General features: G+C 42.5%; 1 protein-coding gene across 1 annotated transcript in view; it reads right to left on the bottom strand.

Annotated features, from left to right (window-relative positions):
- The window catches only part of FAM124A (family with sequence similarity 124 member A), a 40,336-nt gene extending 28,084 nt beyond the window's left edge, over positions 1 to 12,252 (bottom strand). The window contains exons 1-2 of the mRNA XM_027471222.3: positions 11,246 to 12,252; positions 1,998 to 2,029 (exon numbers count right to left, since the gene is read on the bottom strand). Of these exons, the coding sequence (XP_027327023.3) occupies positions 1,998 to 2,029; positions 11,246 to 11,328 (115 nt within the window). The 5' untranslated portion in view covers positions 11,329 to 12,252. The remainder of the gene's footprint in view (positions 1 to 1,997; positions 2,030 to 11,245) is intronic.
- Positions 12,253 to 23,074: the final 10,822 nt, after the last annotated feature.

Here is a 23,074-nt window from a genome sequence, read left to right as displayed (position 1 = left end):
GCAGCTGTAGATAATGGAGACACTGCTTTTTAATTTATGAGAGTTTACTTTATACTGCATTAAGTCCTAATACCACCATTGACCAGACTGTTTTCTGTTCAAGTGACATCACTTTCTGAATCTCTTCCCCAAATAAATGTTCATATCATACTTGTTGTGTTTTTTTTTTTCTAATCTCTCTTGCACAATAATCTTTTCTTCAAACGCATGATGCACCCAAAACTGCCAGCCTCCAAAACGAAAACATTTATCTTCCACCTAACTTCTTTTACATCAATGTTACTGCTGCTCTCACACTGTCTGACCAGACTGACCACAAAAATCCCACACGAAATGGAAAGCTAAATACTGCTACTTGTGAAGCTGCATCAATATAATTTGCCTTGGAAGCAGAAAAGAGAAAGAGAGAGACAGTCCTGTCTCCTGAACTTTTGTGTCTGTGCTGGGATGATAATACATCCTTGTTCTGACAAATTACCAGTGTTGAAATACAACTGTAATCCCCACGTATTGTGGGGATTGTATAGCCTTGGTCAGCAAGACAGCAAGGTGACCACACAGCGTGACAAACTATAGCTGCCATACGGCTGAACATTACCTGTGCAAACAGCTAATTTAGTAAAAATGAAGACTTAGAAAATTAACGTTACCTTTATTTTTAAAATACGTGGCAGACACACCAAGTTGTTAAGAGATCAAAACCTAATGAGAAATATTTTACTTACTTGTGCCTTGCCTTCTGAACTTACTTGCCAAATAAGCATGCTTAAGAGGCAAACCCAAACCATCACCCAAAACCGTGATGTGAGGGGAAAAGCACACACCTGGGGTAACCAGTCAAATTCAATACGCATTTACTATTTGTGGAAAAAGTCAATCGGCTGGATTTTGCCTTCCAATCATTTCAAGAACTATGCCTGCCAGTGGGAAGCCAGCAGTGTATTTAAACAACAAAGTTTAGGAAAAAGCTGAGCTGAATTCTCTTTTTCTCAGTTGTGTGCACACACACAGAGCAGATGGAGAAAAGTCAGCAAGCTCCCTGCTAGTCACATCAGCTCAGGAGCCAGACATTACGAATACTGTCTGATCCAGCTCTTGCTGAAATCAATAAAAGCTCTCCACTGAAGACCATGGGAGACAGAAAATAACACTCTCCATGCATGGAGAGTGTGTGAATGAAGAAAAACCGACAGCTTTCTTCCCCTCTGATTTTCATGGTGCTTAAAGATCCGGATTATAAAATGCAATTACTCATCTATGAATTCTTGATCTGCTTACTTGGCATAAATAATACTCTAGACTGTGTGTGTACCAGGGAGAGAGGCATCCTCTTGCCCTTTGATGAGTGCTGTAGATACAGGATGTCCTACAACTAAGAGCGGGTTTGAGTGGGTAGATAGAGGACTGAAAATTCACTACTTGAAATTGCTTTAAAAAATGCCATTTTGCTTTGGTGGAAAAGAAAACTAATCCAGATACTACGATTCATCTTTTATCAGTAGGATAACCTGAAATTCAGCTATCATAAACAGAAAGACTGCGACACTCGCTAGAGCATCTATCACCTTGGAAATCAACAAAAAGCTTCATTGGATTTGTTCTCAATTGAGTCCTTGGCATCAGCGCACAATAAGCATTCAATTATTTCCACATGCCCCAGCTCTAATGACATTCATCATTACAGATTCATTTGGTTGCAGGACCCATGCGCATTGGCCAAGCCGTATTTACAGATTTTGTTCTCGTTTTGCCTTGCATTCATATGACCTCTAATATTTATGATTTTACACATGGCTTGTATTTCGGTCACGAATCTCCAATCAGTTTAATTTATATGCTGCTTCTAGACATAGATCCAAGAAGAGAAGGAACGAGGGCTTTATTGTGTCAGTGTGAGCTCCATCATAACATTGGGTTGACGTTAATAAACAGAAACAGTCAGGAAAACAGGAAGATGAGATTTTGTTTCCAAAAAGACTCCAAAAAGTTATACTCACTGCTGGTAGAGGACATGCGGCTGTACTCAGACCTGCAAGACAAAGACTTCAGTTAAATGGGGCTCTACCATATTACATCTAACAGAGATAACAAAAAAAGGTACCAAAACTAATTCACACTGCATAGTAAATTAAAGTCCACTTAGTATGCTTATTTATTTATTTATTTATTGCTAAGGAAGGCAATAACTGGAACAAGTTTTGAACGTAGCCTCAGAAAAATTGGCATCTTGTGCAAATTTTAAAAATGCTTATGTAGACTGAGTAAAGCAATAAGTTTTTTTTTTCCTAGGGATGACAGTGGCTGGTACTGCTGCCTCACTTCAGGCATAAAAATAAAGCTCAGAGGCTCTCTATAAGAAAAGAAAAAGGCCGCTTCAGACAAAGATTAGGAGCAGAAGTCGACTAGATTTTGACCTTGTTCCTCTTCTTTCTTGTCTTACATCATCTAAAAGCTGTTTTGCAGATGTCTTTTTTAATTTATTTTATTTTAAGAGAACTCTATTCACAAAATTTTTATTGTTCCTTGGACAGAAGTGGCAGGAAAGGCCCAAAAAGAGAGGACTGAAAGGTAAACATTTAGATTACAAAGTGTTTTTTGTTTGTTTGTTTGTTTGTTTTAGAAAATCATTTTCCTCTTCAAGACATCTCTCAGCAAAAACACAGGCTAGAGGTTCTACTTCAGCTCATATTGGGTTATCCATGAGAGCTGTTAGGAGTTTTGAGCGCTACTGCAGTTAATTTTGCAGCTGCACATAACCCCAAACTTCTGAAAGCCCTGTTAGGGCTGATTAAAACTCATAAACGTGGCCCGTTCATGTCCTAAAGATTCAGAAACACTTAAGTAAAACATCGCCAAAATAAAATATATTTCATTTATTTATTTTTTATTCATTTCCATTTCTGAGGCCCTGTGTATGACTTCTGAGCGCTTGGTTTGGGTCATTCACAGACCCCCCAGCCCCCTTCTCTCTGATTCCCCCAAACAGACCCCACTCGCCAGAGCCCTCTGCCACTATCAAGGTCTTGCATATATCCCCTGCAGTGCCCTGAACACAACAGGCAAATTGTTCGTGGAGCCACAACACAGTTCTTGGATCCAAACCTATTATTATTATATAGTATTATATAAACAATTCCAACAAGTGTGCAGGATTTCTTTAAATCAAAAAAATCTGTGAGCCTTGACTCCTAAGATATTTGTCTGGAAAGAGAGAGCATCTAAGCATATTCTCAGGATACCTTGATATTCTAAGATCTCAAGCATCCAAGGCAATAAAGGCTATTGCCCTCAACAGCTATAGTGGATGCTTTAGGTTCTGATACGAACTTTTCCTCTGCAGAGAAAACAAAGCAATGACAGTCATCCCCATATTGCATACTCCAGTGCTTAGCACTTGGTGTCCTGGACTGCTTCTTTAGGTGAGGAAGAGCACGAGGAACAACCCGCAGCTCTTTTTGCCCATCCTGCTGGACCACTGAAAGGTGACACCACCTGAATTTCTTACAATACCTGTATGTGCCTGCTACACAACACCTCCTCCATGAATAAAATGCTCCCCCCCTCAGCCACACTTCCCCAGGACCCTTGTGTAGCTGGGAAAGGTAGAGGCAGTGATGGCACGGGCAGAGGGAGACGTTCTTCTTCTCTCTTCTTCTGGGCCATCTCCTTACCACCAGCCTAGCCCTGAGCAGGCTCTGGGGGAGGCAATCCCAGGGACTGGTGCTGTATGGGGGCATAAAGCTGCAGGGTATGTTCAGCAAGAGTCGTGTGGGTATCCTTTGGCACCATGCATATTTGTAAGGGTGTTAAAGCTGTGTAGCAAGCCACTCTTCACAAGCCCAGAGGCAAGCAATACACACCCAGCTGCCTCCAAGCATCCCAAGCAAGGATTCATTTGGTCTGCACTTCTGTTTGAAAACAGCCCCGGGCTTTCCTTGCCTGTATCTGTGTTCAGCAGTTGGCAGCTAATTCCAACGGGTCTGCATTGCTTGTGCTTCAGATAGGAGCGAGGCAACGTTTCGTCTTTTGCTTACTGCAAATAGAAGCAGCTTTCTATTACTCCACACTGTTATTTTATTATCCCAGAGGGCTGCAGGCATATTACAGGGCATGGAGAATTAATGAGTCCTGAACCAAGGAAGTGTCACTCGGCATACAGGCGGGGCATGAAAAATGAGACAAGAAGAAAAATAAAATGATGGGGAGTGAAAAGGGAGGAGACAACAGCATGCTCAGAGACTAATTGCACAGACGCATTTTAATAGGCTTTAGAAATCTATTGTTTGTTGTTTTTTTTGTAATTCTAATATGGTTCAAATTAATATTTAATTCATGTTTGTTGCATAACTGACATACACAGAATTAAAAAAAAAAAAAAAAAAAAAAAGGATAATTAAGCTTAAAGGCTTACGTTAACCTCAGATGCTGAAATAAGGACTGCACTCTCCCTGAGCTCTGTCTATAAGGATAAGGAGAGGTCTGAAGTGTGTCTCTCCCTTGCTGTTGTCTAGAGATGAAGCCTACAGAAACCACACTGCTATTGTAAGACCTTTGGCTAAATACCTAAAACCAAATGGGATGAATATGAGCCTCTCTGTGTACTCTGAGTGCCAACCTGCATCACCTCTTGTCCTTCTTCTGACTCCTTCCATTGAATTTCTTTTGTCTTGAATCTACTACTCCATAAGAACAAAAATGACAATTAGGAAAATCCTTAATATTTTCAGCAAGTTAGTACAAACCATGCAGATTCATGGCGTGCAATGGTAAGTAGTTTATAAAGTAGGAGACAAAAAAAAAAGGATGTTTTTCCTTATAGTCATCCTTGCAGGATACTGAATTCTAAACTAAGTACAGAAATAAACAACTCCTGGGTTATGTAGACTCTTGACATCAAGCAAGTTTGTTTCCTCCCATTCTTTCCATCCCTGTTTTAAACATCCTGAGCATCAGCTCCTATCAGTTCCCCTGGGAGACGATTCTCCCATTAGGATAATTCAGGACTCTCTGGCTCTAATGGTGAAAGACTGGGGCCACGCTGCTCAGAGGCTCCCAGCCAATTACTTGGTTTTCCAGCCAGCAATTTCTTCCGTGCTACCGATAGATATTACAGTACAGATAAAAGGAAAGAGACGTTCAGGAGAGAAACTGAACAAATGGGGGGCTGTTCCCTTTACGGGCGCATAATGAGAGAAAAAAACGATCATAAGGGGTATCGGAGCAGTGGGAGGTACTGAAAATTAGGGCAAGGAATTTGTGCTTTAACGGTCAGCCCACCAGCAAAGAGGAGCTGTGAGCATGTCAAGAGGCATTAAAGCAGGAATGCAGAAGCTTGAGATAAATGTGGGACCTAGATTCCCACTAGAGCTGTTGCAGGATCAGGACGGTGCATTATCGGAGAGCCTAAGTCCATCAAGAGCACAAAGGATCCTGAGCAGTCCTCTGAGATCAGCCTGCATTATTCATTGATGATGATTAATACAGAGCCTCAAAATACCCAAGAGGGGGAAACAGCTCACTCGGTACGAGTAGCTGCTAGCACAACTTGCAATTTCTGAGTACAATACATAAAGACACCCTAAACCCATCTCTTTATGGAAGAAGCACTGCTGTGTGAGGTCTCTGAATCACAAAAACAACCCAGGTACTTCAGCATCTCCCTCTGCTTGGGTTACTAGGGTCTGATGATCAGCCGTGGCACAGCATCTCATTAGCAGTGCCACATCGGTGACATCTAGGGTAATAAATGTGATCAGGATAACTATGTGGGACTGAGGCCAACTGAGGTGAAACAACCTGCACCTGTACCATTAAAACCGCTTCCTTCCAAAAACAGCCTGGCAAGAAACAACATTAAGTCCTCCACAAATAGTCACTACTATGTATAGGTTACTAGCTCTTCTGTTGTCTACTCCCTTAGCTTGCCTAGGACCAGTGGTATTGTACCTGATGTACTCACATTTTCCCCTGTCTTCTCTGCCTACAGTTGTTTCATATTTCACTGTTTCATATAAGAGCTGTATTGAGCAGCTTCTTTGCCTTCCCTGCCCCAGAAAGCCCTCCACAGGGCACACAGGAGGATTTTATAGCAGTTAGAGCACAACGTGTGAGACAGATTTAGGTTTGTAGCTCTGCCTTGGGCTTCTTCTCACCGAATTCCTGTGGGTCAGATTGCAATCTGCTTCACTAATATCAATCCGACACAAACCCATTACCTTCGCTGTACTTCTACTTGTGTAATCAAGACGACTGCAACGAAATAACTCAGGGAAAGCTCGTCTCAAAACACCTTGCTCTGGATTCCCAGCAGAGTGATGAAGTCAGAGGATGGATTCCCACAGCCCAGCTGTCACCACCACACTCAAGAGCTTATTCCCCATACCTAGATTTGAGGCTGAACATCGGAGACATCACTACAGTCATCTCCATCGTTGTTGTATCAGGATGAAGAGTTGCTTCTGACCTTCAACAAGGCACCTGATGAGGTGGGACCGTGGTGTTTTGGTTAGCACCTCCGCCTTGGCACCCCATTCACCACACCATGCTCCCAGGGGGGTGATGCACCAGGATGCTGATAGCACACACCTGCCTCCATGTAGCGTCCCCTCCTGGGGTCCTGTTCCTCTCAGCCACAAACAGCTGACAGAAAGCTCATTCCTGCTGAGACCTAACCATCGTGGTTATCAGTCAAAGGGGATTTACAGTCTGTTTCAATCTTGCTTTCAGCGCCCAGCCCTAGTGCAACACACTAGTAGGTCTGCCTACCCAAAGGTTCAATGAAACAGCTTCGCTCCAATGGTCAAATCTGATCAGAAAGGGCTCCTCAGTCCCAATTCATGACCAAAAAAAGCAACTTTATGTTGTTTGAATGACAAATCATAGATAAATTGTATAGCTTGAGGTGTCTAGAATGACGTATATCTAGGAAGTGAAAGTTTCAGGAAAAAAAAAAAAGGAAAAATGAAAAAAGCCCCAAGGTTAAAAAAAATAAAAAATAAAAATAACAACCTCAAAATAGGTTTCAGCTTCAGTGATTTGTATTCCTGAGAGTTTCGCATAAATAGGTGAAATCTGTGACAAGCGATGACTTGTCATACTGCAGGACTACCACACAGATGACAAAGTCATAAGTGTTGGAACCCTTTAAGCTAGAAGCATATGACAATGACATGGAAACAACATCTCCTCACCCCAGACAAATGGCTCGTCTACTCATTTCATAATCTAAGCAGCCCAATCTGACCGAGGACACGTGTACTACAATATTCTTAATACTTGTAAGTGGGGTACACCCTCTTTTTTTTTACAGGCTGTCCTGTCTCCCATTAACAACTGTATTTTCTGAGTCTCACACAGGTTACAGAATTGCAACAAACAAGAAAAGGAGTTTTTATCTGCTTAACAGATAAGTAAAAGGAGGCTCAAAGAGTTTGTGACTTAGCCAGGGTCACGCATGCAGCTAAGGACAGAGCCACAAGGAAAAATAATGAATGTGTATAGCACAGCCAAGAAGTTTTGACAATCTGTAGAAATTAATTTGGGGAAGACAGCCACAGGAGAAGACAAAAAGGACGGATTAAATCCCCCACATAATAACTACAACTAAATAGTAGTGGATTTTGCTAAATATACATTAAAAATAGCTGCTGTGTGATACAGTGTCCTAACCCTATGCAATTTTTTGTTTCTCCGTTTTGAAAGGGATTTCTCCATACACCTTTGAACTTTCCTTGGCAGTTTACTGCTACCAAAAAAATATATAGTTTTCCTTCTTCCTAAAATTCATCAAATATTCAGCATTTAACTACTAGTGGATATGGTTTGCATCATTAATAAAACGTTAATATTGAGGTTTTTAACTTATACAGAAAAAAAACACCCTTCTACTTCAATACTTCTGTGCATTGAAAAGGGAAGATTTCAAGTCTTCAGTTGCTCTAAAAAAGATGAATAAAATTTTTGAAGTACATGAGGAGAGGCTCAAATTGCAAATTCAAGTCATTTAAGTTGAAAGTTATAACTTGTCAAAACTTTAAATGACTTTTAAGTGAAGAAGGCAAAAAATGAAGGGCTTAGGCAAAGTTTGACACTGTTAGCAAGCTAATGATTAGAGTGTGAACCTCTTAAGGCATCGTCTCTTAGAGATGTCTAAGGGAACATGTGCAGTTCTGCTGGGAATTGTCACAAATAGTGAAATCATCATTAATGACAGCTATCTCACTGAAGTGTTATGTTCAGTTAAGGCACATACTATTAATAAAAAGGAGGAAGCATTCCTACAGAAGCAATCCTCAAATACAGCCAACTGGGCCTAACGAAAATCTAGGAATCAAAAATTTAAGACTTTAGGTCTGAGAAACTACCACTTTTCTGCATTCATTATGCTTCCCTCTGGGTATCAGTCTTCAATGAATTCAACCAATGCTTCACCACTGGCATCAGTGACAGCAAGAATCTGTCTCATTGCTTCAATTTGGTGTGCCCAACAACTTCTAAATTTGTTTTAGTTTGCCACTTTGGTTGTTTCAGACCCTCCCCCAAACTTAGCTCTGCTATTCTGAGTAAGGATAGTGAAATAACAGCATTTGCATGGCTTGTAAAACCAAGGAAATTCAACAATGCACTTTTCTACAACTCATTTTAAGCAGCTTAGTATGATTTTTTTTTCTAGCCTTTTTGCTATGATTGATCTACAGTTTTAAACATAAGTAATTTTCCTCCTTTTAAATGATTTCTTCTACTTGTCTTCCACTCTGTTGGCTTTCTAATCAATGTCCACCTCCCCTCCCCAAAAGACCATTTTCTTCCTAAAATTTCTGGTTTTATAGTACCAAAACACTATAAAAAATGTTATAGCAGAAAACTCTCAGTCTCCCATACTTGTGGGCTAAAAGATTTCAGTAGCAGATGAAATAAGGGTTTTACACAAGAAAGCTCAAAGATACATTCCCCAAGAAGACACACATGGTACAGGCAACGTCTCTTAGACCCAGCATGGTCAAACTCTTTCAAATCTCATTAATAAACAGCCAATATAAACTAATTGGCTTATACGTTCTACTCACTCTATTTAGGTACTTGACAACAACAGCTCAATCCATTCTGATTGGATTCAGTCACTTAAAATACACTGTTTTTGTTCTGCAGCCTCTTTGCCAACCCTATTTACAAGGCAAATGCAGTACGAGGAAGATGTTTTCCAGCAGATTAGGAAAATGAAGACTTAAAACTGTAACCGAGCTTTCCTGGAGCACAGACCTTCCCCTGCACTTGCAGGTGGGAGCTGCAGCAAAACCGTAAGAAGCAGACGGGTTACTTGATGTACGAAGCTGGCTGGTTGTTACAAACAGCTTCCATGGCACATACTCCACATGCTGTTACGTGCAGTTATCGGGATGACAGCGGCTTGCAGCGCCTGGCTTTACTGCAGGCACTGCACGCTATTGTTCCCTGAGTGACAGAAAGGGAGCACCCGATGTAAACCTCTTACTGAATCACTTTGACACTTGTCTGTCCTTATGCTTTCACAGGATGGTGGCTGAACTTCCAAATAGTTCTTCCTTTCTTTCTTTTTTAACCGCTGAATTATTAGAGAAAGAGGCAAACAGCTCAACTCAGCAATGTCTAGGATGGGGCTGAGACAAAGCAAAAAGCAGATCGGCTGGTGAGAAGAAAAGGCAAGTGCTGTGAGCAGTTGGCTTGGTGAGAAAACTGAAATATAAACATTGTGAAAGAGACATACGCAACGTGTTTATCAGACCAAATAGCTGCTAACCAGAGCTAAAAATAATAATCGAAAGGCAGAGACCTATTGCTTTTCCAAATAAACTCCTGTGGTTATCAATTGCCATATGCCCTCGTTAAAGTTCCTCAGACTCTTCTGCTAAGCTTCACCTTCCAGTGTCGGGCCAGTGACAGGGACACTTCGCAAAATCCTCAGCCTTAACACCTCACCAACACCAGACGTAAGGGGCTGTCGTGCTCATCACTGAGGTCTGAAGGCTAACATCACCAGCTGGGGCAAATCCTTCCCTGCATCCCTCCCAAGGAAATGCAGATTTCTCTATTCTGGGTAAGCACAGCAAATTGAGAGTGACTTGACCCATCGAGGATGTTTTGAGCTTTGAACCAGCCATGAATTCAGTGATTAGTTGGTCTTCCTTTCACCCACATCCCCTAAAGATGTTATCCCAAGAACTAGGAAGAAGACACAGATTTTTTTCCGTCCCATGAAACATTTTAAAACTTTGACCGCCAGGTGTGTCTGCAATACTACAACTATGTAAGGTGATGGAGAAAGCCCTCAGCTTCTCAGAGCACAGAAGAGTTAAAAAAAAAAAGAAGTTATTTGAATTAATAGTTGGTAAATGAAAGAGATAGTCATATTTCATGTCTGCTTTGTTTGTTTTTTTAATTTATAGCACTGCAACTTCAGTTTGGGTGCCGTGCACCTGACACCACTTTGCAAAGAGTTAGCTCTGCGGTTTTGTTATGTTCTCAGCCTCATGCAGCAGCACAGAGCTCTGGCACCCCAGTGGGTGCTGTTATTTACCGGCATCGCTTTGAGAGCAGGATACACCCCTGGGTGTGTGCACACCCTCACGCCTGTGCAAACTAGGGACCAAGTGAGACCCACCAGACAAGGAGCTGGGGCAAATGTAGCTGGAAAGTAGGGAGGGAAGTAGAGAGGGTGGGAGCTGAGCGGGGGATCCCATGGGTGATCCCTGCTCTCAGGAGTCATCCATCCAGCTGACCAACAGCGCTCGCTGGGGCACGGAGCCAGGTGAAACCATCACTGCCTGACTTCTGCAAGGCACTTACAGGTTGGACGCCTACTGGCCAAGCTGGGGGCACTTTGTATGGTGAGCACCGCGACAACACTAACCCCAAATCTGGGGCACCCACAAATCGAAGCCCATCCTCAACGTGAACTACCCCAGGCTGGGGCAGCACCAAGCCCTCGACAAGTCACCCCCGGGCCCTGCCCGCAGCTTTGTTACCTTCCTCCTAGGTGCATAACGAGGATGATGATGGTGGGGAGGCTTTTTCCCAATCACCCCAAGGAGGTTGGGGTAACCGAGGGCTTTCCCAGCCAGGAGAAATGGACCCCCGGAGCATCCCCCCCCCCCCGGGCGGTGGGGCTGAAGGACGGAGGGACGGGCACACACTCTCTCTGCCCCCCCCCGAGCCTCTCCCCGCTTCTTTCCCTTCCCAGCCCCGTCCCTGCCAGCCCTCCCCCGCTCACCCTCCTGTCTCGGCTCCCGAGTCCCCGCAGTCCTCCTCGCCGCCGGGCTCCTGCTGCTGCTGCTGCTGCTCCTGCTGCTCCATGGCGGCGGCGCCGCGGCTCCGTCCATGCCGCTCCGCTCCTCACCGCTCCGCTGCGGGAGGGAGGCGGCGGCGGCAGGCTCCGCACCGCCCCTGCACGGGGGTCGGGGCCGAGCCTTTCCCTCCCCGGCCCCCCCCTACCCACAGCCCGGCCTCCTGCCGCTATGGGGGGCTCCCGGGGGCGGCCTCGCAGTCGTGGGTTGAGCCCTGCGGCCTGACGGCGCTTGGGAAGTGACCCCCAGCAGGGTGCCCAGGGCAGGCACCCTGTGGTAATCGCCCAGGGGGAGCCCCCCCAGCCTCTCTGGGCAGCCTGGGCCAGTGCTCAGCCGCCCGCCCAGCACAGAAGTGCTGCCTGGTGCTCAGAGGGAGCCTCCTGCCTGCCCCTTGGTGCCCACTGCCCCTGGCCTGGCGCTGGGCACCCCTGAACAGAGCCTGGCTGCGGCCTCTTTGCCCCCTCCCTGCTTGTGCCTCCACCACATCAGCCTCACACAACGTTCCTGTGCCCCCTGCAATCTAGATACCGTGTGACAATTACAAAATAAATCTGCCCCAGAACTGAGGAACTTCTCCCACTGATGTGCTGTGGAAAATGTCGGCTTTGATGAATGGGAATTTTCTCTTCAAAAATCTCAAGCAACCGTCTAATTTGTGCCAGCTGCTGGAGGTAGCTATTTGCAGAACGCCATCAAAAGTTAAAAGTCAGGGGGTTTTTTGTTTGTTGGTTTGCCTGTTTTTTATACTTTTGTTCCATTGCCTTCCAGGAAAGAAGGAAAAATGGTCAAAATCTCAAAATCAAAAGAATACTTGACAGGACCAGAAGGTAGAAATACATCACACAAGCCAGGAGTAAGACAAGCTAAACTGCTTTAGTTTTCACTAGTACTTGTTTGGCTACGTCTACATTGTACAGCATCGATGTCCTTTCTTTTAAGCCATGTTCATGATTGCCAGTGGCACCGTAAACCGTGTATAACCATACAGTAGCTCAAATCAAAAGCAGCATTTAATATTGTTTAAAAGGCTCATAATGGATGTAGCTCATGCAACAGTTGTCTCTAATAGTTTATGGCCATGGTTGTCTAAAATAATCTGTATCCGGGTGTGAGTGCCGTAAAATGAGAGGGAACAGCCTGGGAACAGCTGCAAAGGTGGTGTCAGCACACTGTAGGAACAACGAGCATTTTCCAAACCCAGCAATGCTTGTTCTGGTACTGGCGAATACCCACTGCTCTACCAAAGGGTGCCACAGGACTCGTGCACAGTCCTGCAGCCTCTTGGCATCACAATTTGATCCAACATGTGTCTTCGGTGGTCTTTAGGAGAATCTTTCAATCTCTACTAATCAACTACTAGAAAAAATCATACTGTTGTATAGGAAACTTGGTATTTTATCTGCTCTGAATATGACTTGTTTTGCATGCATGACATTTTGAAAGCAGTAAAAATGATTCTTCAGTTTTTCTGGAGGATTTCACATACCTATTTCAATAAATATAATGCTTTAAGTGTGGAACGAGCCCCTTTAATTAGAACCCCTATTCCATCTCTCCCTCAGCGGTTACTAAAAGGTAGTTTGGACAAATTTGTAGAAAGTGCTCATACAAAACTGTCCTGTGCAGGCACATACAAGTACTGAAGAACTTAAGGAAACAAACTCTTCTGTCCTTCATAACTCATATACTGCCATCTAAATCAATGCAATCACTTACACAACACTATATGCATACAATTTCTTTTAGGATTGGGACCAGAATGCTGCGCTCTCAGCTTGTTAATACTGGAATCATCATATTCAGGTAAAAGGCATTAACGTGTTTACAGACAGCGTGTGTGGTTAAATGATTGAGCCAGGGCAAGAGAGTGGCAAACCTGAGACAAAGCTTCAATATATCTTCATTTCCAGCTTGAACATGTTTTGGGAGCAGCTAGATATTTATTATCCAGCAACTGCAGTGGTGATGGGAGACCCTGAACCCCCGAAGGGCCTATTCAGAAGGTATTTATTTACATTCTGTATTACCAGGATGGGACAGACCTTGATGTCTCTTAGTCTGCAGACATGTATTTATTTAGTTAGTGTAACTGCCTTTAAAAGCAGGTCACTTCCACTCACTTTTAAGTGTGGTTTCAAAGTGAAATAAATTGACTCTAGCCACCATTGAACTGATTTAAGATGTAACCAAACCTCCTTAAATATTTAGAAATAGATTTAGTTAAATGGATATATTTCTGTATGTTAAATTTTAGGTGGTCAGCTAATAGATCTTTTCCATTTCTGACTTTTATTATTCTAGTTAGTAATGTTTAAGCACTGGCATATGAGAGGATCTGGAATAGATTTTATGCTGCATTTAAGATTAATTTATTCCATCTGTCCCAGGGAGGGAAAAAAGAAACATTCTAAGGAAATATATAATTAAGATAGTAAGTAAAGCTACCACAAACTCTAGGCTCTCTTATTTATACATTTTCTTCATTTAGCTCTGTTTTATTCTGGTCTTTCACATAATTATGGTGAAAAGAAGACTTCTCTGCATTAAATTCCAAGCATTTCAGAGATTTTAATGAACGAGGTGTTAAGTCTTAGCCTTTAGCTAGCTTTTCTCTGCTACCAGCACTTCACATTAGCTCTTCTGTATGGTTTGATGAAAAGAGAGGTTAAGTTTTAATTTCTTTCTTACACTTTTGAGGCTGTAATAATGGTGTAAAGATAAGGATAATAATAAAAATATTCCCAGGTTAAATTTCCCAAAATTTCAAGCCTTTCATTAAATAACATTTAGTAGCAGTGCTCACAATGTAGCAGGAGAAATCTGCAAGGAAGACAAAAAATTAACCCCCTCTCTTGTCAAAAATGAATTAACACCAAGGACCTGCAAACCTCCTCCTCATCCATCAAACACTGGTCTGAGTAGCTGAGAGCAGGCTGCAGGAGAGGGCTGGCTGCTGCTAGATGAAGGCAGAGCAGAAAGCTGAAAGCCGAAAGCTGAAACCGTGTCAGATCTTACATGCACTAAAACAGGAGGCAAAAGCATTGATATCCCTGGCAGATCTACACCTGGGTTCAGATTTCAATCTCTTTTCTACTCTCTATCTGGCGGGCTATCATCTGTCCTGCACGAGCCGTGAGGATGGAGCGTGTGACGAAAAGCATGAGTCCAAAAAGGATTTCCTCTAGCCCAAAAAGGAGTAAGCAAAAAAGAGGTGGTTGTTCTGTTTGTATGGATGTCCTACTGATCAAGGTATCACATACGGGATATTTCTAGCCTCCCACATTTCTTTCTATAGTGGCAGAGCTTCACTGTAAGGTAGGAAGAGAGGAGAAAAATGTGTCCCTTTTCATCTAACTTAAGTTCTGGTGGAAGGTGACTCTGCTAGGAAAAAAAAGTCCTCAATTAAGTTCTTTTCATGCTGCATTTTGGATTTCCCTCTCTTTTTTTTTCTCTCTCTCTGGTGCAATTCCAGAAGAGAAGTGACAGATGCCACAGCAGTTCCTTCTTGCATTATACTATACATAAGAGTCCTAGTTCTGAAAGAAAGAAAGAAAACCCACCTGGTTTAGAGAGTTCAGAACTGTGGATAAAGACAAAACACAAGAGGATTTTTCATTCCAGACTAAAACTTTTCAAAACATCCCATATCCACGCTGTCCCCATCCTCTGCTATCTCATTCTGTGGGCAGAATCCTGACCCTCCTGTGGGGTTCTGGGCTCTGATCCTGGCACCTTCCCTCCCATTCTAGGTGCTGCAGTGAGGAACTTCTCGGTTTACAGGGCCTGGCCGTTGTAGAAAGACTTTTCTCCTTCATTGGCCCCAGAGGAAATTATCACTCTGCAGATCAAGATTTTGTTATCATTCAGCACTGGACTTAGCACACTTGGTTATGGATTAAAAAAACATAAAGACGATTGCTGTTTTGGAAGGAAGGGGAGTTACGGCTTGGCATGTGGTTCAGTCTTCATGCTAGGTCAGCCCTAAAAGGCTGACTTTCAGACTGGTAAATGCTGCCAAAATATTTGTGGCAGTTTCTCACATAGGCTGTTGGGTCGTTGGTTTTTTTAAAAGGTTATGGTGAGGTCAGGTCCATTTGTGGTAGGTCTCAAGCCAGACACCCAACCTCCTAAAATTCTACAATTTTTGAGGTAAAATACAGCTATGCAATAAAAAGCTGTTTCTTCAGAGCACCAAGCAAGGGTTTTCAGTGGAGTTTAAGGGAGCTTGGTTCCCAGGTCCCACTATTCTAAAATTCATTTGAAAACCCTAGCATGCACACTCCCACTAAAGTTCACGGTACAGCACAGCAAATATGTATTTTATAAGCAAATTGCTCTCTTTTTTTTACTTGAATTCTAGTACATTAAAATTTTTATTGAAAAGTTGTAGCACTCAGTAACAACTCCTATAAAAACTTGAGTATTTGGAGTCCTTTTCTGTATCATCCCAAAGCCTGGGACTCAAGGCGAGTACAAGGGGCTTGCTGCGCATAGGCGCAAAGATCAGCACCCCATTTAAGCACCCCTAATGTGGCAGCCTGGTGTACAAGGGCTACCTGCCACAGCTCTGCAAAGGGGTGTGGCGATCACACAGGTGAGTTTCCCTTTTTTTCTGGTCACCATCTTCTGTAAAGAAGCATCGAGCTCAAAGCATGGACAGGAACTGTCAGAGACCATGGGTCACTGCACCTCTCTGGTGCCCCACAACAGCGTGCATCACCACAGTCCTGACAAGGCTGTATGGGATTGCCACTGGGCTGGAGAGGTACTTTCAAGATCTCAGTGGCTGAAAAGTCCTACGAATTTGCACATATTTCCAGGTGCTCTTTGCCTGCTTGGCCGGCAGCTGCTCTCATCTGTGCTGGCTTATTATGCCTCATGTGGACTTGTTGAGTTGGGGAGGGGGAAAACATTTTAGCCAGAGAGAGGGGGTTAAGTGATGCTCAAGCATTTACCTCATTTCTTCTTTGATGGAAGTGCTAGAATGTATTAACTCACATCCATTACAGCAGAGCAGAAATATTTCCATTGTCACGTCTAAAGGAGTGCTAGCAAGTGTCGTGTTGTGCCACGTATGTGAGAAGATTGCCAGGAGAGCAGACAGCGGACCTTCTGTCCGTTTTATGAGGTCAACGAGACAGTTCTGGCTTCTGGCGAGTACCTAGAGCCCGTCACAAATACTCAGTGTCCCTGCTCTACGAGGAATGATGATAATGTTCACAAAAGCACTCCTATGATGGTAACCATGACAACTTCCATTAAACAAAGTTTTTCGCGAAATAGTGTGTTTTACAAGGCAGAAGAAACATTTACTTTCAAGTACCAGTCTTGTACCCACTGGTGTTCAAAGAGGAAGAATTAAACCCCTATGGCAGTAGTAGTAAATATTATAGCAGCTTTTATGTGTAGACTCTTTTGAGGGGAAAAAATGATCTTCTTTTTTTCCTTTTTTCTTTTTTTTTTTTTTCCACCGCAGCTGGTTGTGACAGTAAAACATTTTACTCTGGAAAGCGGCAGCTACACTTAAAACACTGCTGAATCTCCAAGGGAGATTTTATTTCTGAATTGCTTTACCACATTTGTAAAAATCCAGTTTTGAATTACCTGTGGCATAAATTTTTAATCAGGAGATTGGTAATCAGCTGGGCTTATTGGGTTTCAATATTTTTATTAAAACTCTTCATTTTGTAGTTGTGGGATTTACCAACTGGCTTTTCAAGCAAACGTCAGGAGTGGCTGTTTAACGCATAATCTAAGCCAGGGTAAACATCACAAAGTAGATCACAGAAATAAAACTTAAATATTTTTTGCTAGAAGATGCTTGTTTCTGTTTCCACTTCTGAGATCCATAAACAAGGGTAGGTTTACTGCTGCAGAGGGAAATGGCAAAGTCCCATTTACACTGGCTGGTTGCAGGAGCTCCTGTGTCCAGTGGCTGTGTCTCACTGGCTGTACAGGCTTTCTTTCCCCTTCCTCATTAGGCTGAGGCTATAACCACTCATTTTACTGGTGTGGTGGGAGAAGGAATGTTAAAATATCCCTTCTCTCACACTGGAAGCAGCCTTATATGCACGATGCCTCTGCCTGTGCTGAGAATATTGTGAGGCAGTGATGCCAAAAATGTTTTGCTTCAGAGGTATCGTTTCTGGTCATCAGCGTGGGGAGAGGCAGAAGGGAGGGAGAAATCCTGCTTGATATAAATGTCAGCTTCTGTTAAAATTTGGCAAGGAATGAAGCATCACTGGGACTTAAAAGGAGGAGAAACACTGTCCAAGGTATGGGCCAGGCACTTTTCTAAGGTTCTCTCACAGCAGGCAGATCACTGAGCAGATGTAAAGCATCGCAGAGGACAAACAGTTTTCTAGCTGATCCATTGGTACAAAGGGTGGCCTTTTCTGAGAGCTGATGGATCAAATTAAAGGTCTCAACCAAACCTGAAAATTGCATCCAATGACCTGCAGAACTGGGGTGTCTCATGCTTTTGTTAACATCAGTGCTCCTCAGCAGCTAATACGCTGCTAAAATGAGGCTGCAGAGATTTTACCCTTCTCTCCTGTCCCTAACCAGCAGGTACACCTCTTCGTCTCCAAACTACCTGGAGAATTTCAAGGAGATGGTCTGACTGAAAACCAGCCCAGAAAGAGAAAAAAGTGGCTCATCTTCAGCCAAATTATTTTCCTGAGGAGACTCACCTTCTGCTTGCACAAGAGCAACAACAACAAGACAAAAGAGAGGGATAGGACGGCCAGCAGTGCGTAGATCCTCCAGGGCAGGGGACAGGACCATGGCAGCCCTGACTCATTTTGACTCCAGCTGCTGCTCTCAAACTGCACTGAAAGCGTTGCAGAAGTGTAACTGGGCTATATAAAAGCATTGAGGGCAGAAACTTGGCCCAGAATCCATTAGCAGCAAGGATTATCAGGAAAACATTAGGACGCTATTTCTTTGGTCTACAAGCTTTAACTGAAAATTACATAACTTCTTTTGGCTCGCATAAATCAACTTAAAAAAAAAAAAAAAAAAAAAGAAAAAAAGCTTTGATGTTTAAGAAATCCAGACATATAATAGCTGGTTTTGGTATTTTGTGAGAAGTTCATAAAATGGCTTAAGACTATTAGTATTTGTTGCTGTAAACTCATACTGCAGCTTGGAAGCCATCTGCTTATCTCCTTGGTTTATTGCCACCCTTCCACCTTAGAGTTTTGGATGGCTGCCCATCACTGGAGTGTTTGAATGCCTTCCCTTGGAATAACTGTGCCTCCAGGAACCCCTGGCTGCTCTTCAACCTTCTTTTATTAGAGACTATAAGAATAGTTGTACGAGGTCATGTCCAAGACCCATCTAGCCCAGTATCTGTCTCATTCAGTGGCCAAAAGCAGACGTTTTAGAAAAGCATAATGACAATGCACATTTCTGATGATACCTTGCTGATCTATCTGGAGATGCAACATCGATATTTAAGACCAGGGATCAGAAGAACCTGCACACTGGATCAAAGCAGGGCTTTGCTTTTCCCACCCTCTTATCTAGTTTTGGTAACAGTTTGATTTTGTCTGTGCTGCTTAGCTAGTGGTGGGGAAATATCTTAATGAAACAGGAAAGCTGTCTTGACAGCAGTTATGCTCTAAATTAATTTTCTTTAGAAAATGTCCAATGCCCAACTCTTGAAGTTGCTAATTGCACCCATAAGCTTCAAGCTATGTGATGCACAGACCAAAGCTCAGCTGCTCACAAGCGTGAAGAAACCAAGCTGCTGGTGGTGGGTGCACTGCAGCAGGAAGTCCCACGTCCCAGGAGAATGCAGGACCACAGCAGCCACCAGGTCACCGTGTGCTATAGCCATCGCAGTGTCTGGAGGACAGAGACAGATAAGGTGCTTAACTGCATTTGCTGAGAAGTGCAAGTGAGAAAGCAGTCTTCAGGCTTTAAAAACCTGCTGGCTCCCAAAAATGAAGGAAAAATGCCTAACTGTTGTTGTACGCACTGTTCTATCTGGTATAACAGATTTCTTGGGAAAACAGTTACTTCCACAGCCTAACAGGTAAAATACCTGGAGGCTGAACCTGGAAATTATTGTGCAATTGAAAGTGTTTGCTCTACTAGGCAGGATCAGCTTTTGCAAGACAGATGGAAATAAAACAGGGAAATTTCTCTCTTAGCTTACTCTTTTTCTTACTCTTACTGTTGATTACAGGTTTTTTTTCCGTGAGTTGGGCTCACTAGCTCACTAGCAAATATATCCTCGGCTGATCTTTGGGAGAGCTGAAGTGGGCAGGAAAGGGACAACTTGAGGAAAAGGATTCCAAGAGCTATTCTCAAGGCACCTAACATGCAGCAGCTGAAAGAAAGAAAATAACACGTGCAAGACACTCTTAATCCAAATCCCAGTAATGGAGTTACATGATAGGCTGCAGCCTCTTGCCTCTTAATTTATAAAGGATCAAGTGGTATTAGAGCCAGTCAGTCATGCATCATAAAGTGCTCATCACAGCACGTCAGCATGTAAAAAAAAAAAAGCAACTCCACATAGAATGGGGAATAAAATCATCATCTCTCCTTTAACTAACCATTCAAGGAAAAGCTGATCATCACGCTCTTGTCTGTGAGTGAGGAATGTTGTTTATGCTCAAAGAAATGGTGTGTGACTTCCATAAAGCGATTTAGACATGGATTCTGGGCTAAACAGAAATGCATGAAAACAATGAAACAGTAACCTTCATTGTCTGAAAATGTACTGTTAATCTTAACACTAAGGCAACTCTGTTCCTTATTTTGAATCTACTCAGTAAATGGCACTAATAATTAAAATGTTAAGTTTCATTTTGAACATATGCATCCTTTATACCCTCATACACATGTGTGTATGTTGGCATTTCTGGGACTATTTACTGTGGCCTATTACTGTGTAGTATTTTATAGAACTGCATTGTGTTTTTTGGATAAGCACATAGGACAATATTCTGTATTTGCAAGACCGATCTTATAAATAGCTATTTTCCATGATAATGCTACAGCTGTGAGAGCTACAAAAAAAAAAAACCCTTAAGAAATATTTAAGAGCCAAAAAAAATGTATTTGGGCAGAAAACTTGTAAAAATTTCATTCCAAGTCTGTCAAAGGAAGAAACAAAATATATGATTTTAAAGCACTTGCTTTTGTTCAAAGAACGTGAAAAGTTTTACTAGTTACTTCTGCTTGCCCAGAAGTTGCTCCCTTAACTGCTCTCCAGAAGTTCTGTGGCTGGAGTTATAATTCAGATGCCAAGTTTTTTTCACTTGGGATTTATCAAATAAAATCTGATGCTACATTTCGTCAATCTGTTTTAAGCCTATCCATTCAGTGTTAGGTATTTACATCTGTGTTTAGGTTCCCAGGTGAAAATCACAAGATTTTCAGAGCTTACTGTCCATTGGCAATGCATTCTTTAAAAACTGTATCTCTTATTGCTCTGAATAAGATCCATTAGTTCAAATTTATGTTGCAGAGGATAAAGAAGGTCTAAAGCATGTAAGAAAGGATGGAATTATTGGATGGAAAAGTGCAGAGGATCTTATGCCATCTAAGGTTAAAACATCCCTTTATTTTGCTCCCATTTTCATAGAAATTAACATTTTTTGAACTTTCTTCTCATTTCCCTAAGGAGATTATTTTTCTAGAAGTATTTTTTTCTTTTATATTTTTTTTTTTCCTTTTCGCCCCTTTTTCACTGCTGCAGTTTAACCTTCTTAAGCTCATTTTCAGGGTCCCTGTTTCCTTCTCCTTCTCCTTCTCCTTCTCCTTCTCCTTCTCCTTCTCCTTCTCCTTCTCCTTCTCCTTCTCCTTCTCCTTCTCCTCCTCCTCCTCCTCTTCCTCCTTCTCTTTCTTCTTCTTCTTCTTCCTCCTACTCCTCTTCTACTTCTTTTCCTCAAAAATCCACTCTTCTTCATAGTGCTCCCAAGAATCCACAGTGAAAATGCCTCTTCCTGTGAGTTCCAGCATCTTCCTATTGTCCTTAGACAGTCAGATGAAGTTTGGAGAATACTCAGTCAAGGCAGTGCAGGAACAGAGAAAAATCTGTTGTAAACATGGGCTGTGTAATCTCTTTTCAGTCTCACTCTTCATGAGTCTGTGTTGAACGTGCAAGGAGAAAGACAGATTTTAGCCAGGAGAACTTGGTCATGTTAATTTCCAGGTAAAACAAAAGGCAGATTTGTCACAAGCCCAGAGTAAAAGCACAGGATAGAGAAAATGTCTCCCATTGGTGAAAAGATCAAAGGGAGTGATTTGTTTGAAAGAAAATTTTGAAAGATAAAAACAAAGATTATCTGTGCATGAATATTGGGGGCAGTTCCTTGTGTGAAGATCTGTGTGCAGCTTCATTTTGTATTCCAGGAGAACACCAAACAGGTATCGGACAGAATGAATTTCTCTTAATTTTAGGCACTCTTGAGCACTGTTTGGTGAGGAGTTTAGGTGACCTATTCAACCGCCTTCCTTAGTCACTGAAAAAACACAGGGACCCTCTGGTGATTCACATCACATGGGGTTTTTCTACATTGCTAGGGAAGAAGCCTACACGTGGGTGGCAGGGAAACTGTGTCCAGGCTAATAACAGTATTTTCCTATGTAGACAGATGCCTACAAATTCCTCATTCTTGAAGGAGCTTTATAACACTAACTAATAAACCGTAGTTAATGTAACTCTCTTAGCTTGCTGGCTATTTCTGCCAGGCAAACATTTCTTGTGGGATAAGATCATTTATCTGGGGTAGAAAAGTTTCCTTTAGTAACTATTAGAGTTACTGTGGTTGCTGTATCGTGAGATCAGCCACATGAAGAAAATGTTTATTGGATTGTTTGAGTGATTGCTTCCTTTCTTGCATTTTTGGCAAAGCTTTTGGGCACTGGAAGAAGTAAATGGACCAAAAAAGTTTTATTCACCTCCCCACCCACATTGTCAGCCATGATTATATCAGCCATGATACAATACCACATGTTTAAACATTCTGTAAGTAAGGAAGAATTTTAATGGGTGATAATGGTGCGAGCTTATGGTATAGCTTGTGACTAATTTTGCAATGACTGTGGAAAGGGTATTAGATGGCTCAGGGAAGTGAGTGTGGGCGCTGGATCATTTCACCAGCCAACAACAAAATAAAATACCGGTGGTTCACAGTCTGATAACTACACAGTGATTTATCTGCTGTAGGTTCCTCTTCCAGTGCAAGTGATGGAAGTCCACAGCCACATCTAACCACCTTGAAGGGGAGGCAAAAGGCTGGATACGCAGGGAGGCCAGCACAGCAGGTATCTGGATAAAGCCAGGCCTTGCCGGGGCACTGAGAAGATCCTGGGGTTTGCTGAGGTATATGACTAATGTTTGCACAGTGCTATGACGATATGAAGTGCTGTAAGGATGTTGTCTTTGTTGTTTTGCATGCGTTAGTAAATATAAAGGGCAATGAGTCCTGCTGGTAATCTGATCTCTTTATTAGCTAAGCACAAGCTCTTCAACAGCATCCTCTGCAGCAGAGTATTTATTTAGTCTATAGTAGAGAGACGCTGCTATTTGCTTTTCTCACTATTTGTACAGATCTGGTTATAAGAGGAAACTTTCCCATGTTATTCATTGCATTGCTTTTTGAACTATTTATAGGGCTGTTCCTCAGTTCCAGCATGGATTTCCTTTCTATCTCCATGCAGCTAAGAAATGCACTAGGAGTAGCCCTAGAGCCTCTGCATCACAATCTAGCAAAAAGCCCTTGCACAGAAAGGAC

Source organism: Anas platyrhynchos, chromosome 1 (assembly GCF_047663525.1).
Source record: "Anas platyrhynchos isolate ZD024472 breed Pekin duck chromosome 1, IASCAAS_PekinDuck_T2T, whole genome shotgun sequence".
NCBI lineage: Eukaryota > Metazoa > Chordata > Aves > Anseriformes > Anatidae > Anas > Anas platyrhynchos.
The sequence above is the reverse complement of the archived record's forward strand: the minus strand, read 5'-3'. Positions and strand labels throughout refer to the sequence as shown.